This window comes from Neophocaena asiaeorientalis, unplaced genomic scaffold, assembly GCF_003031525.2.
Source record: "Neophocaena asiaeorientalis asiaeorientalis breed wild unplaced genomic scaffold, Neophocaena_asiaeorientalis_V1.1 scaffold67, whole genome shotgun sequence".
Lineage (NCBI taxonomy): Eukaryota > Metazoa > Chordata > Mammalia > Artiodactyla > Phocoenidae > Neophocaena > Neophocaena asiaeorientalis.
This window is the reverse complement of record NW_020173731.1, coordinates 5,297,862-5,313,718: the sequence shown is the minus strand read 5'-3', so window position 1 is coordinate 5,313,718 and position 15,857 is coordinate 5,297,862. Positions and strand designations below refer to the sequence as shown.

Here is a 15,857-nt window from a genome sequence, read left to right as displayed (position 1 = left end):
TTCAGTAAATCAGGGTTGAGGGATGCTTCCTCTCTTTAAAGACATGAAGTAAAGATACTTGGTGGTTCATTAGTAACCCATTTTCAGACATTCAATCAGTAGGTATCACACACATGGGTGACCCTTTCTGAATTCTAGGCTGGGTCACATGTTGGTGCTGAATGATGTGGTTCAAACATGATGTTCTCCTGCCTGTCCACACATAACTCAGTGTGCAGGTTCTGATATTTGAGATCCTGGCAAACTTACTGCTCCTAAAATTGAATGTGCCTAGTGAGGTGGCTCAGTTTCTCTTTTCCATGATAAGGAAAAGTGGGAAGGGTGTAGTTTAAAAAAAATTGCACACAAGCTGAGTATTCAGGCTGTTAGGTCAGAATTCTCTCAGGTGTTAGGATTCTCCTATGCCAAAAAAGCCCATGGGCCCAAGAAAACAGGGTGAAAGAAGGGAGTTTTAGATCTCAAGACAGAAGAGAATGGCCTTTTAATCCTCACCACTGGCCAGCAAAGAGGAGGTGTAACATAATTAGACTTTCTGACACTGAGGCCTAAGACTTAAGAATTAAAAGATTTAATATTATGTTATTTTTCTTTTTAAATTTCCTACCCCTTGTCCTCCTCTCACCCCTACCCACCTCCCCTTCCCTGGTTCATTTCTGATAGAGCCACTGAATAGTATTGAAGTGGTTATAAATAAACTGATTTGGCACCATCATTCTACCACTGATTGGCAAAACATTGAGCCTGACACTTTAGGAAGTGTAAATGATCTCATGGCAAAAATGAAGATTAGGTTTGGTTTCTAACTGGGCAGAGTAAGGAGGTTTTTTGAGGAAAAGTGCTGATCTTTTTTGCATGTTCAAGTATACAAAATGTTTTATGAAGTCTGTAGGTTAGAGCCAGTTACTTCATAGTTCTGGGAGCTTTAACTTCGGAATTTCTCATGCCTTGAGTTAGTCTTTATTCTAGAACAACTAAAATTTGTAAGAGAGGACAATTTTCTGTGTTTTGACCATTCTCAGAATGCATAGATGTTTAAATGTCTCTTGGATTTAATAGTCATCTCTTCTTGTTTGAAAGTAGAGGGAGGTTTTTAAAAAATGAAATTATCATTGTGATAATATTTTTATAATAATGAAGTGACAATAAATAAAAACTTATTTGAATAAAAAGGAAGGATTTAAAAGTCACCTGAGTTTCATTAGAAGAAATTAATCTTCTTTGAAGTAGTCACCAAGTATAGTTTACATACTAGGATAGTCCTCAACTGTGAAAGCACTTGTTACTAACGTTCATAAAGACTTGTTGGACATCAGTTCTCATTCCAGCCCACAACATGCCCTTCCCTCCACTTTTTTTTTGTTGAGATAGAATTTGTATAATGTAAAATTCACCATTGTAGTCACCTTAAAGTGTACAATTCAGTGATTTTTTTTTTTCACATAAGCACAGTATTGTGCAACCATCCCCACTGTCTCATTCCCAAATATTTTCATCACCCCATACCCTTTAAGAGTCACTTTCAGCTTCTGGCAACTACTAACCTATGTTCTGTCTCGAGGGATTTGACTATTCTGAACATTTCCTATAAATGATCTTTTATGCCTGGCTTTGCTTTCACTTAATGTTTTCAAGGTTTATTCATGTTGTTGCATGTATCAGTACTTCATTCCTCTTTACGACTGAATATTCCATTGTATGTATAGACCTTGCTTTACTTATTTATTCATCAGTTGATGGAGATTTAAATTATTCCACTTTTTGGCTTTATGAACAAAGCTACTATGAACATTCATGTACAGATTTTTGTTTGAACATGTCTTCAGTTCTCCTGGGAGTGTATACCTAAGAGTAGAATTGCTGGGTCATGTGGTAATTAATTCTGTGTTTAACTGTTTGAGGAACCTTCCCCTCACTTTTAATGCTGTGTAAAGTACCTGGCTCATGGTAATCATTTCAATAAATGCTGACTTTTGTTACTATTATTATTCCTGCCTTATTATCAAATTGTAAAAAGGTTTTCTAACAGGTCTACCCTTTGTGTTTTTTTTCTTTTAAATCCTATAGATAAATGCAGAAATGTACATGCATTCTATTGGTGGATATTTGTTTTTTCTTGATATTAATTTTAATCTTTGGTATAGGCAGTCAGGTTTTCCTAGGTATTTTAATGCCTAGGAAAATGAGGAAGGGGCAGGATCATGAAATAAAGAGCTAGAAGCAACAGGCAAGTAAACCAATGGAGTAAAATAATGTGTTGTTACCAGGGAGGGTCAGGAGGACATGAGGATTTCCTCTTCCTTTTAACTTGCTGCTTGCAGTACTCCTTGGGCCTTGGGTAGAGAAACTTTATGGGCTGGGGCCATAAAGAATTTCTGTGACTTGAGATAGAGACTATCTTGAAAGTCTTTTCTAAAACATGCTACCTTGTGAAAGAATGAGCTTTTGTTCTCTGTGGCATTGTAGGAGTAGGCAGCAAATGAGGTCCTTTTAGATCTCAAGAAAAAGCCCATCAAGGCAAATTAGATTCTGCTCTTTGTCTTCTTCGGCTTTTTGAATCATTACATATGTGCCATTTAACCCAAGAGAGGAGTAGTAATAATTGAGTTGGGTAACCTTATGAATCAGTGTGTCGAATCTCTTTAACTACAGTCTGAGGAGTCCATTAAGCTTACTTAGTAATTCTCATAAATATTCTTCCCAGAATGCCTCCACTTTCTTCATACAAATGAGCAATGATTCAGAGCCTCAGGAAAATGAAAAGAGAATAATTTCTCTTTTTCAAACATGTGCTAGTAATAGCTGTGTGAGTTTGTACTCCATGTTGTGCTGATTAATGCCCATGGCCTCTGATAGGGATTGACAGCTCTTGAATGAGTCAGCTGTCAAATGCACATCACTAATGGCATCAAATGAGCGTGAAAATATTCTTAGTCACATGTGTAGTACTGCACAATGTGACCCTTCTTTATACATTAAAATGTATTGAGATGTGGCAATACTTAACTTGAAAATTCAAGATTTCTTTAAGCAAATGAACTTAAATAAAATTTTAGAGGAATTTTTTTTCCAAAATGGATAAAAAGTGCCATGTAGAATATAGCTTATACCCCTTCAAAATGAAGGAGTATAACTTTGGGCTTTCTTAAAAGTCAGTGAGTCTTCTTTTGGAAGAAAGACTGTCCTCTTGTCCCAAGAGATCTGCTAGCATGTCTCAGGTACCTTCAGGACTTAGTAAGTGCAGCGTTCCTGGAAGTAGCTGACTAGAGAAGATCTAAAGTTGTCTAGGCTCCACTTGAAGTGTACTACCTAGTTGCTGAACCTTACCCTTTCAGTCTTGAATTTTAGTCAAAATACGTATAGCTAAGTTGTCCTGATTTGAAATAAGACCTGTCCTGGTATCTAAGCTCATATTGTTTACTTATTTTGGCTATTTTCATTCTGTTTTCTCAGATTAATGACAGAAATACTTTCATTGCCCATTGGGACTTTTTCTGAGGTATAAATAGGCATGTCTAGGGGCTTTTGGTAACAACCCTAAAGCTCTCTAAGGTACAGATGTGGAGAGATTCGAAGCCTCTGTCTGGGAGACCTGCCACTGCTCTGCTGACTTGTTTTTTTCTTTTTGATGTTGTGATAGGTCTCCATACCCTGGCATCCTCCTACTGTGCTCCTGGGTCATTCTCAAGAGGTCACATCTGTGTGCTGGTGTCCATCAGACTTCACAAAGGTTTGTAGGTGAATCTGTGGTTGGTTTAAAAAGTAGATCACAGGTTTGTAGGTTTTTCCAAGGTTAGCTTGAGAGTTAATACAGACTTTTATGTTTATATAGACATCTAAAAGATCTAGAGGCCATCCAGAATCTGTATCATCATTAATCACACATATTCTATTTTTTATACCAATAGATAAACTGTATTATGCACTAAAGAATAAGTGGATTTCTTAGTTCCCTAGAGTCATTCCTTTCCTAAACATAGGATTTAAGTTTTTAACATTAATAAAATTTCATTTTTAAATCGAAGGTAAAAAGAAAATCTAAGGTGAAAACTAGTGTTTCTAACTTTCTACATATTATCAATGTGGTGTATTAAAGGTAACACCTTGACTGTTCTTCACAGTCCAGTTTGGGTTCTCACATGCCTGAAAAATGCTTATTGTGAAGTCTTAACGTGTTAGGCTGTCTGTGACTAAACTAGAGAAGAAGTAGCTCCAAAGTATTTTAGACACTTTGAAGAGAAGAAAATATACTCACTTAAAAATTTTTTTAATAGTGATACTAAAAACAAGTAAAAAACCTAAAAGGTAGAAATCCCAGAAACATAAACAAACTCCACATACATGTAGGGATTTCATATAATAGTGGCCCGAGTTCCACTCATTTCTCCAGGGCCTACCTTTGGTCTTTGGGTTATTTTGGGTTTGCAGGAAATGTCCCTTCTGTGGAGAGCTCCTTTTTATCTATTATGTTTTGAAGGTTTGTTGCCTATTATTCCCATCTGTTTTTTTATCTACCGGAATCTTCTCATGGTCTGATCTACTCATGGCATCCCTGCTAGCTTTCCAGTACTGCTGTGGATTTCCTTTTATTTCTATATCCCTATATAACCATTTCTGTGATGAGCTTCATTATAGACTTTTTTTGAAATCATTGCTTTAATCACCAAAAATTACACCCTAATGGCATTTTCCCTCAAAGATTCCCTGTGATTTCCAGTGAAATGTCTGCTTTTAATGTGGAATTTTATATCTTCATAGAACTTACTGAGATGATTTTTTTTTATTATTCAGTTAATTATCATCTTTTTCCATCCATCATATATTGCCATTATCTCTTTGCACAGAAAAGACTCAAAGGAAGTAGCAGGGCTGTTTACTCATACCAATTTGACGACCACCTTTTCAAAAGGTTCTTTAAAATAATTTTGTCCCGAGCCTAGAATTAGGAAGATAAAAGACTGCTTTAAAAAAAAAAAAAAAAAGATTTACACTTTGAAACTGGAAAAACTTGGATTTAAATTCTAGCTCTGCCACTTAATTGTGGTGACCTTGGGCAAATAACTTTATTCCCATTTTGTAGATGAGGTTATTTGATTATAAGCCTTTTTATATTGTGAGAATTAAATAAGATAAAGAACATAAATTTTCAGACACTCAGATTTAGTAGTTGCTCTGTAAATAATAACTTGTTTATAGACTATAGAATAACTGGGAATTCCAGGCATTTCTTTTGAGCAGTTAAATATGTGTGTCTTCTTTTGGCCTCCCAGTGAGGAAAGGAAAAAGCTGCCAGCTTCTTGGGGACGAAGACTTAAGAGAACGTGTGTTCTTTTTTTTCCTCTCTCTTTAGTTACTGAAATAGAGAAATTATATAAACAAATGCTGGGGAATAGCTCTGGTACCAGTGGCCATTTGCCACAAGCTCTTCAAGCTGGACTTTCTCTGCCATAAAAGGCTTGGGACCAAGATCAGGAATGGTTAGATATTTTTAAAGGGGCAAAAGTTATTTTTAACTTTTTTCAGTCTAGTGAACGTGTCGTTTTCCCAGATTGCTCCTTTACCTATCTGAAAAATAATCTTAGGGAAAGGTTTCATTCTACTTGCCACAGCATACTAGAGTCATGGACTAAATCAGATCTTGGGAATAATCCCATTACTTTAACAATAAGCCAGAACTTGAGGAAGTCAGAGGAAAGTCATACAAATTAAATGTCAGTGACATACACTGACTGATCTTTTAAGAGAAAGAGTAAAAATGACATCTTAATTAAATTACATGTTTTGTAGTTACACAGAAGGTGATAAAGATAATGACTTGCCCAACTTCTTGAGAATAAAATGAAATGAACCTGGTTTTATAGTAGAGCTTTAGGTAGCTAAGAAACCACTGGTCACAAAAGTCATACCAGCAGAATGTATATAAAGAAGAAGCTAAAGGATTCACTACTTTGGAAATCTGGAATGATTCCTGAAAGCAAGGAATGAAAGTATCTGACCTTTCAGATAACATTTTCTATATCCTGTTACATCAGGCAGAATAATTCTCTAATCATCAGCCCTTAAGACATACCTGTGTTTTACTTTGTTGTGAATCTTTGATTGAAACTTATTAACTCCCTTCCTGGTTCTCTGTAGATTGCTACCTGCTCTGATGACAATACACTGAAAGTCTGGCGCTTGAATAGAGACTTAGAAGAGAAATCAGGAGGAGATAAACTCTCCGTAGTGGGCTGGGCCTCTCAGAAGAAGAGAGAGGCGAGAGCCGACCTAGGTAAGGATCCCATGCATTTTTCTAAGTTTTTTAATGGTTTGATTGATTTAGTTCTGTAGTACAGATGGTGAGCTAGATTTGATCTTATTTTGGTATGTTTTCAGAGGAAAGCACCGTCTCATTGACATTCTTTTTAATATATGTTTTCTGAACACTACTATGTTTATCATCTACACAAGGCACTGGAATACACCAGTAGATTTATTTTTTAAGTATTTGTTGAACATCTACTATGTTCTAGGCACTGTTCTAAGTTCCTGGGGATTCTGCAATAAACAAAAGATTCAAAATCCCAAAGATGTAAATGAAGCTTACATATTAGTGTGAGAGTCAGCAAACAAGTTAAAGAAGTAAAATTTGTCAGATAACAATATGTGGTTAGGGAAAAAGGAAAGAAGGAATGAGAGAGTAGCAAAGCATGCTGTTAAAATTTGAAATTAGATACCCAGGGAGACCTCAATGAAAAGATGGTATCTGAGTAAAAAAGTTGAAGTAATGAAGTAGTAAGCCATATGGATATTTTAGAGAATGTTCTAGGCAGACAAAACAGCAAATGCCAAGGCCCTGAAGCAGGAGCAGGCCTGGCATATTTTGTGTTCCTCAAAGAGGATAATGTAGCTGTAGTCCCTGTGGCTAAAGCGGGCAAAAGAGAAGAGGGGAATAGTAGTGGAAAATAAGGTTCTTGTATGATTTTGGCTTTTATTCTGACAGACAGAAAGCTGTTGGAGGGTTTTGAGAAGTGTATGATCTGACTTTTGTTGGAGGGTTTTGAGAAGTGTATGATCTGACTTTTCTTAACTTGATCGTTCTAACTTCTGTGTTGAAAACTAATTGTAAGGGGATCAGGGTAAAAGCTGCAAGCTAATTTAAAAACTCATTGAAATAACGCAGGAAGCAATGATGGTGACTTAGACCAAAGAGGTAGCAAATGGTAGGACAAAAAGTCTTCAAAATCTGGATATATTTACATGATGGAGCCAACAGAATGTGCTGTGGGACGTAAGGGAGAGTTATCAAGGATAACTTCAGAATTTATGGCTTGAGAAGCTAGAAGGGTGGAGTTGCCGTTAACCTATATAGGAATCACTGCAGGAGGAACAGGTTTGGGGGAGGGAACAGCTGGGTATGTTGTTTGATATTGTTAGACATCTAAGTAGGGATGTCAGAGAGGCAGTTAGACGTTTAATTCTGCAATTTAGGGCTGGAGTTGTAAATTTGGGATTCATCATCATATTGGTAAAAGGTAGCTATAGATGGAAAAGAGAATAGGTCTGGGGTCTGAGCCTTGGAACATCCTAATATTTAGAAATTGGAGAGGTGAAGGAGCAGGTACAACCTGAGAAGTAAGAAAAACCAGGAGAGTATTGTGTAAACTAAGAGAGGTCAGATGTTTTTGGCATGCAATGTACGATGAAGGCTAAAAACTGACCTTTAGATTTGGCAGTGCGGGCAACCTTAGTGAGAGCAGTTTTTGGTGGTGTGTTGGTGGCCTCATTAGTGTTGTTCAGGAGGATGGGAGAAGAGAAGGCTCTTTCAAGGAGTCTTCCTAGAAAGGAAAGAAGAGAGATGAAGTGGTAGCTGAAGGAGGAAGCTGTGTTGAAGTTTGTTTTGATTTTGTTTTGTTTTGTTTTGTTTTTTGTGGTACGCGGGCCTCTCACTGTTGTGGCCTCTTCCGTTGTGGAGCACAGGCTCTGGACGTGCAGGCTCAGCAGCCATGGCTCACGGGCCCAGCCGCTCTGTGGCATGTGGGATCTTCCCGGACCGGGGCACGAACCCGTGTCCCCTGCATCGGCAGGCGGACTCTCAACCACTGCGCCACCAGGGAAGCCCCTTGTTTTGTTTTTAATGAGAATATAGCATTTTTTATGTGATTGAAAGGATCCTATAGTGAAGGGGAAAATCGATGCAGGAAAGTTTGCTGGACCAGTGTCCTCGAGTGAGGGGATGATATCTAATATACATGCTGAAGTGTAGTCCTTTGTCAGGGGTGTGGATAGTTCATCCATAGTAACCAGAAGGCAGAAATATAGGCAGAGTGAAGGTAGGTAGATAAATGGGATGGTCAGAACTTGTGGAAGTTTCCAACTGTTCTGACAGCTTCTATTTTCTTAGATAGGAATGAGGATCATCAACTGAGAATAAGGATGAGAGGTGGAAGTGATAGAGATTTGAGTAGAGAAAAGAAAGTCTGGAATAGTCATATAGAGAATAGAAGAGTAAATGGACCAGGGAAATATGAAGTTGGGCATAAGAGTCAACCTAAGGCCAGCACTCACTCATTGAAAGTGAGCAGTCAGCATGGTTGTGCGTCTGCTGCACAGGTACAGGTACACTGTAGGTGGAAAGTTGGTTTTAACCAGTCATATGGTTTGTTTGTTTGTTTTTTAATTTTTTTCAGTAATTTAATGTTTTATTTATTTTTGGCTGCGTTGGGTCTTTGTTGCTGCGCGCGGGCTTTCTCTAGTTGTGGTGAGCAGGGGCTACTCTTCGTTGCGGTGCGTGGGCTTCTCATTGCGGTGGCTTCTCTTGTTATGGAGCATGAGCTCTAGGCTCACAGGCTCTAGGCACCCAGGCTTCAGTAGTTGGGGCATGCAGGCTCAGTAGTTGTGGCGCATGGGCTTAGTTGCTCCGTGGCATCTTCCCGGACCAGGGCTCAAATCTGTGTACCCTGCCTTGGCAGGTGGATTCTTAACCACTGTGCCACCAGGGAAGTCCCTCTGCTGCCTTGTCTTTATATGTATTTTTTGCTCCCTAATTTTGAAAAACAAAAATGAATTATATGAGGAAAAAGCCATCAGCATTGCCACCACTCACACAAAATTTCAGTTAACATTTAGAGTTATTTTTTTAGATTTTACTCCCTTATCCATAGAGATTTTCTTGTTAACAGTCATAGTTATACTACAGATATATTTGGATTTCTTGAGGATTTTTTTCACTGAACATGATATTCTAAGCACTTTCCGTGTTATCTTATTAGCAAAACATTTTGAATCATCCCTTGGGTAAATGTTCCAGTTTACCTAGCTATTCTTTCTTTTGTAGTTGGACATTTTATTTCCAATGTTTTGTGGGAAAAAATTTTTTTCTGAATTTAGGGTCCCCATCTCCCATTAAAATAGATTCCAGAGGTGGAATTTCTGCGTTAATGGCTATAAACATTATAACATTTTTGATGAAAATTATGTTTCTTTTAACTAGGTGTTTTTGTTTTTTTAAGATTTTTTTGACATGGACCATTTTTAAAGTCTTTATTGAATTTGTCACAGTTTTGCTTCTGTTTTATGTTTATGTTTTTGCTTCTGTTTTATGTTTTATGTTCTGTTTTATGTTTTTATGTTACTATGGATGAACTATCCACACCCCTGACAAAATTATGTTTCTTTTAACTAGGTGTTTTTGTTTTTTTAAGATTTTTTTTGACATGGACCATTTTTAAAGTCTTTATTGAATTTGTCACAGTTTTGCTTCTGTTTTATGTTTTTTGGTTTTTTGGCCACAAGGCATGTGGGATCTTAGCTCCCTGAACAGGGATCGAACCTGTACCCCCCGCGATGGAAAGCGAAATCTTAATCACTAGACCACCAGGGAAGTCCCTAACTAGGTGTTTTTAGTGTGTCATTAATTATTCTTAGTTTTAGAGGTCAAGTCACAAAAAAGTTACATACGTTGACCAAATTTGTACCATACTAATAACATTTAGCCATTATTGAATATTAATACAGTTGTTCTAAGGACCTACTTGGATTATCTCGTTTAATTCCCCAAACAACCGAAACTGAAACTCAAGGAACTTAGGCTTGCCTAAGATCACACAGCTGTGAAGTTGTAGTAGAATCAGAGTTCAGACCCTTGCAGTCTGATTCTAAAGCTCATGCTTTAGAGTTTAGCAAACACCTTGCAGTACTGCCTCCTTTAACCCAGCACAGCAAAGCGAAGTTCAAACTAAGCCTGGACCAGGAGCTAGACCTAGATTTCTCTGTCTCTGGGTGATGCTAGAGTTAACTCTGAAGAGCACTACAGAGCAACAACCTGACGCAAGGGCCAAAGGCTGGTGCGCTGGCCATTCGGCCCTGTAAGCCAACCTGCAGCAATGGATTGGCTGCTGCAATCACACTGCCGTTTTGAAAATTATGTCCCTATGCTTTCCCAAGCCTCTAATTGCCACTCCAACCCTTCACTGCTGTCCTGGACTGCCTGTCTTCTCTTCTGGCCCTTTTAACCTAGTAACTAGAAGGCTTTAAATCCCAAGGCACGGCCCCTTTTACCTTGTCCTACTTTTCGCAGTCAGCACCTGCTCTGTTGTTTACTATTCTTTCACTGTTTCAGCCAGAGATTTCATAGCACCGTCAGGGCGAATGGTTCTCTGCCTTGTCTGTGCATCATAGCCACTTGTGGAACTTTTTAAAAGTTTGTCTCCAGAAATTGTTCAGTAGGCCTGGGGTAGGGGCCAAGTACCTGTATTATTATAAAGCTCCACATTAAGTCTGCTATGCAGCCAGATTGAGAACCTCTGGTCAAGTATTACTAAGTGACAAAAATGATTATCTTAAAGAGAAGGAAACCTTACCTGTTCTATCTCAAGTGCTTGCTGTAGTCTTTTTCTTTTATAACTTTCTTTTTAATTTATTTTTGGCTGTGTTGTGTCTCTGTTGCTGCGCCCGGGCTTTCTCTAGTTGCGGCGAGTGGGGGCTGTTCTTCTTTGCAGAGCACTGGCTCTAGGCGCAAGGGCTTCAGTAGTTGTGGCATGCGGGCTCAGTAGTTGTGGCTTACAGACTCTAGAGTGCAGTCTCAGTAGTTGTGGCACGTGGGCTCAGTAGTTGTGGCTCGCAAGCACTAGAGCTCAGGCTCAGTAGTTGTGGTGTAAGGGCTTAGTTGCTCCACAGAATGTGGGATCTTCCCGAACCAGGGCTCGAACCCGTGTCCCCTGCATTGGCAGGCGGATTCTTAACCACTGCGCCACCAGGAAAGTCCCAGTTTATAAGAATTTGCCTGAAGTATTTGTCATTGCCTGTAAACAAGGGACAGGACACATAGAGAAGAGTTCTATCCACTATTTGATTTGCTTTACAGAGAGCGTGCATTGAGTTTCTGAAATGTTCTTTGACATTCTTTGGCTTGTGGAAAATCATAAATTGTAAATTAAGGTGGAAAGCCACATGAGGCCTGATAACAAGTAATTGATGGAATTACTTCTTATGGAGATTAAAAACTATCTCCATTTAATAGATATGGAAACCGAGGCAGAGGTGAACGGTTGTACCAAGTCACATAGTGATTGTGCCAGATTGTAGACCTGTATGCTCCTTAGTGTGCGGTGCCTCTCTGCCCTGTGCTCAGAAGTATACACAGGAATGCTAATGGCAACTTTACTTATGAAAACAAAATATCATTAACAACCCTAATGTCTTACTGTTACCTTAGGATACTTTGTAGCTGTTAAAAGTGATATAAATCTGTATTAATGTGGGAAATGTTCATGATATGTTGTGAAGCAGGTTACTAAATATTTGGTACATCATGGTCCCATTTTTGTGTAGAAAAAAGAGATGTATTATATCACATGCACAAGTATAGAAAAAACATTAAAAGTGGTTCACTTGGATGCTGTTAAATTTTTCTGTAATTTCTAGATTTTTACAAGTATGTGTTTTACAGCAGGGTGTTTGGGGGGCTGGCAGTTAGGAAAAGGGAAGGAAAATGCTAAAAGGGTCCAGTAAGAATCAAATGACTCATGTGATCTGCTCACTGGGAAATCAACCCCTGGATGATTAAGTTAGCTATAATTTTCCTTGATGAGAACTTGGAGGTATTCTATGGCTTTCACTTCTGATTTTTGTGACCCTCTTTTCTTTTTCAGTAACAGTGACAAGTAGCCAGAGTACTCCTGCCAAAGCCCCCAGAGTAAAGAGCAGTCCATGCATTTCCTCCCCATCATCAGCAGCTTGTGCTCCAAGCTGTGCTGGAGACCTCCCTCTTCCTTCAAATACTGCCACATTCTCTCTTAAAACCCCTCCTGCCAAGACCCGATCTCCCATCAGCAGAAGAGGCTCCATGTCCTCTGTCTCTCCCAAGCCACCCTCATCTTTCAAGATGTCCATTAGGAACTGGATGACCCGGACACCTTCCTTATCACCACCCATGACTCCACCTGCTTCTGAGACCAAGATCATGTCTCCAAGAAAAGCCCTTATACCTGTGAGCCTGAAATCATCCCAAGCAGTGACTTGCTCTGAGTCTAGAAATAGAGTAAAGAGGAGGCTAGACTCAAGTTGTCTGGAGAATGTGAAACAAAAGTGTGTAAAGAGTTGCAACTGTGTGACTGAGCTTGATGACCCAGTTGAAAAACTTCATTTGGATCTGTGCTGCCTTGCTGGTAACCAGGAAGACCTTGGTAAGGACTCTCTAGGTCCTACCAAACCAAGCAAGATTGAAGGGACTAGTATGAGTGTCACAGAGCCTCCTTCTCCTGCCAGTCCTTATGCTTCAGAAGGCTGTGGAACGCTACCTCTTCCTTTGGGATCTTGTGGAGAAGGCTCTGAAGTGGTAGGCAAAGAGAATAGCTCCCCAGAGAATAAAAACTGGTTATTGGCCATGGCAGCCAAACGGAAGGCTGAGAATTCGTCTCCACGAAGTCCATCATCCCAGACCCCCAACCCTAGGAGGCAGAGTGGAAAGACTTCTCCAGGCCCGGTAAGTTGGCAGTGGTAGAAGTTGCATTTCCCAACTTGGCCAGGGCAGGCACAGATCTCGTCTCAAAAGTCAGAATGCTTTTTTTTTTTTTTTTTTTTTTTTAAAGTAAATCTATTTATTCCTAGGATTGCCAGATTTAGCACATAAAAATGCAGGACAAATATTTGTGGGACATATTTATACTAAAAGTTTTTCATACTAAAAGTTATTTGTTGCTTGAAATTCAAATGTAGCTGGGTGTGTCCTGTATTTTATCTGGCAACCCTATTTACTTCCATTAAAATCCCATCTGTCGGGCTTCCCTGGTGGCGCAGTGGTTGAGAGTCTGCCTGCCTATGCAGGGGACACGGATTCGTGCCCCAGTCCGGGAGGATCCCACATGCCACGGAGCAACTAGGCCCATGAGCCATGGCCGCTGAGCCTGCGCGTCCGGAGCCTGTGCTCTGCAACAGGAGAGGCCACAACAGTGAGAGAGGCCCGCGTACCACAAAAAAAAAAAAATCCCATCTGTCAAGGTCCATACCCCTCAGCCCCATTGCCTGATTCATCAAAGCCTTCTTCATCCTCCAGGATGTCAATTCAAAAATATCTTCCCTCTCCTTTGTTTGACATTATTCCCTCCCCTACCCCCCAGCCCCTGCAGCCTCTTTTTATAGATTCTCTCCCCTTTTTATAGACAAACTGTAATTCATGGACAAGTTGCCAACATCCATAAATAGATTTTCAATATGTAATTACAGCTTATAATTACTTAAAGCAAAATTAAGATACTTACAAAGCAATTTAAGTGAAGAATCCTTCTAGATTTTTATGATTTTTCCCCAGCCTTTTACGATCATCTTGCTCACACCGGTATTTTTGGCAACTCACCTGTATCTGCCTTTTTTTAAACATTCAGTTTAACTTTACTTATCTTTTTATTTAACTTAGATAATTTCAAAAACAGATATTGCTGGCAGAAATAGCTTTGTGAACCTTGAAAACCAAGTGACTCATGGTGGAGGCAGAAGTAGCTGTGAGCATTGGGTGAGCTATGGGTACCACTCAAAGGGAATAGAAAGCTTCTGCTACTCAGTTTGCAAGTTAAGGATGGAGGTGGGTTAAGGAAGTTTCTCCTGTAGTTCATAGTAGCTCTTTCTCTGTGTTAGGGAGAAGGTGGAAGAACGATTGAAACCCAATTTAGGAGTCGTGATCAGTAACATCTGCCCATTTAAAGGGCAGAAGCTAGATAACCTTAGGCCAGTTCTAGTTTAATAAGTGTTCATATCCCCCTCCTACTGTCATGAAGCCTATCCCATAATTTTAGGAAAGATAAACTAGAAGGTTTTTTTTTTTTGGCTTAAACAACAGACATTTATTTCTCACAGTTCTGGAAGCTGGGAAGTCCAAGATCAAGGTGCTATTCTCATCCTGGTGAGGGTCCATTTCTTGGCTTGCAGATGAGTTGTCTTATTGCTATATCATCATATGGTGGAGGTAGAAATATTTTAAAGATTACTTCAAACACAAATTCCAAGACCTGCTACAGAATATTAAAAAAAAAAAAAAAAACTATAAGTAGTCTTTCCTTTTTTCTCTCAAAATTATCCCTGTAGTTGATCTTTGCCCCTAGCTAAAATTCCTATTATTATAGGAATTTTATTTCAGGGAGCTAGTCCGAGCTATGTGTTAGCAGAAAAGCAATTTCAATAAAAAATTGTTTTCATGAATGTGTACACCTTAAAGGCTTTAAAGAATAGTGTGCTGGTCCAAGATATTTCTGGCTTTATAATTTCAATCTTTGAAGCTTACGTTTCTTTAAAATAATTTTTTTCTTTATGTACATGTTGATAATGTAGACTTCAGAAAAGGGTAGTATCTGCCATTTGAATACCTATCTCGTTTGTAAATTTGGGAGGGTGATTTACTCACGTATTTCAAAGAGGATGGTAATTGTAACCTCTTTGGTTCCTATTACGAGGCTTAACTGGCAATATTTTCTGTTCACATGAAAAATCTGTTTCCTCCTTCCTTGCATGCTGCCTTAAATTTTTCTGTATTTAGTACAAATCAACCGAAAGAGACATTGCCATCAAAGTATTTGAGACTGAAATCTATCTGACTAAATAAGCAAATTTCTAGGCATCCTAACTTAAAATACCCTTAGTGATAACTTGCTGAGGTAACAACTGAACTTTGTCTTAGAAAATCTTTAGAATCTAAACTTTCTTCTTCTAGGTCACCATTACTCCCAGCTCCATGCGGAAAATCTGTACATATTTCCATAGAAAGTCCCAAGATGGCTACTGTAGTCCAGAACAGTCAACAGAATTATAGATTCTCATCTGAGTGAGTTAACTGAACTTTGACCCATTAAAACAAGATAAAAAATTCAACAGAGTGACTCTGTAACTCTGGTTTTAAGAAAGCTACCGTTTTTTCCTTTTTAGAGAAAATCCTTTCAACTCCGAAATTTACCTAGCCTGGTTCTACTGCCATGGTGTACCGTGCAGCTTCCTCGGAATGAATGCTGTGTTTAAATTTCATAAAGTAAGTTTGTCACTGTGTAACATTTTGAATGAGTAGTCTTTACTTTTTAAATTATGCATCCTCCCTACAATAATGACATCCCATGTCATAGAGGCAAAAAAACAAGTGTTGTCTCTCGTTACTCTGAAACTTTCTGGGCACAGTGGAAAGTATCTGCAGGCCACAGCAGGAGGCCTGTCTGTGAAGGTCAGCTGCTGAAGAGGACCCTGGGTCTCTGCTGCTTCCAACAAATACAGTTTCATATAAAATATATATAATCTTTTCACTACATTTTTGTGGGGTTTTTTAAGTATGTGGTAAAATGTGATGTTTAGATAAGCAAATTTATATTGATTCAGTGTTAAAATACAATCTCAAGTTAAAATCA

General features: G+C 38.8%; 1 protein-coding gene across 1 annotated transcript in view; it reads left to right on the top strand.

Moving 5' to 3' along the window:
- Positions 1 to 15,643, top strand: part of DTL (denticleless E3 ubiquitin protein ligase adapter) — a 38,976-nt gene extending 23,333 nt beyond the window's left edge. Inside the window, exons 12-16 of the mRNA XM_024751063.1 lie at positions 3,638 to 3,727; positions 6,133 to 6,268; positions 12,129 to 12,961; positions 15,179 to 15,289; positions 15,391 to 15,643. Of these exons, the coding sequence (XP_024606831.1) occupies positions 3,638 to 3,727; positions 6,133 to 6,268; positions 12,129 to 12,961; positions 15,179 to 15,277 (1,158 nt within the window). The 3' untranslated portion in view covers positions 15,278 to 15,289; positions 15,391 to 15,643. The remainder of the gene's footprint in view (positions 1 to 3,637; positions 3,728 to 6,132; positions 6,269 to 12,128; positions 12,962 to 15,178; positions 15,290 to 15,390) is intronic.
- The last annotated feature ends 214 nt before the right edge of the window (positions 15,644 to 15,857 follow it).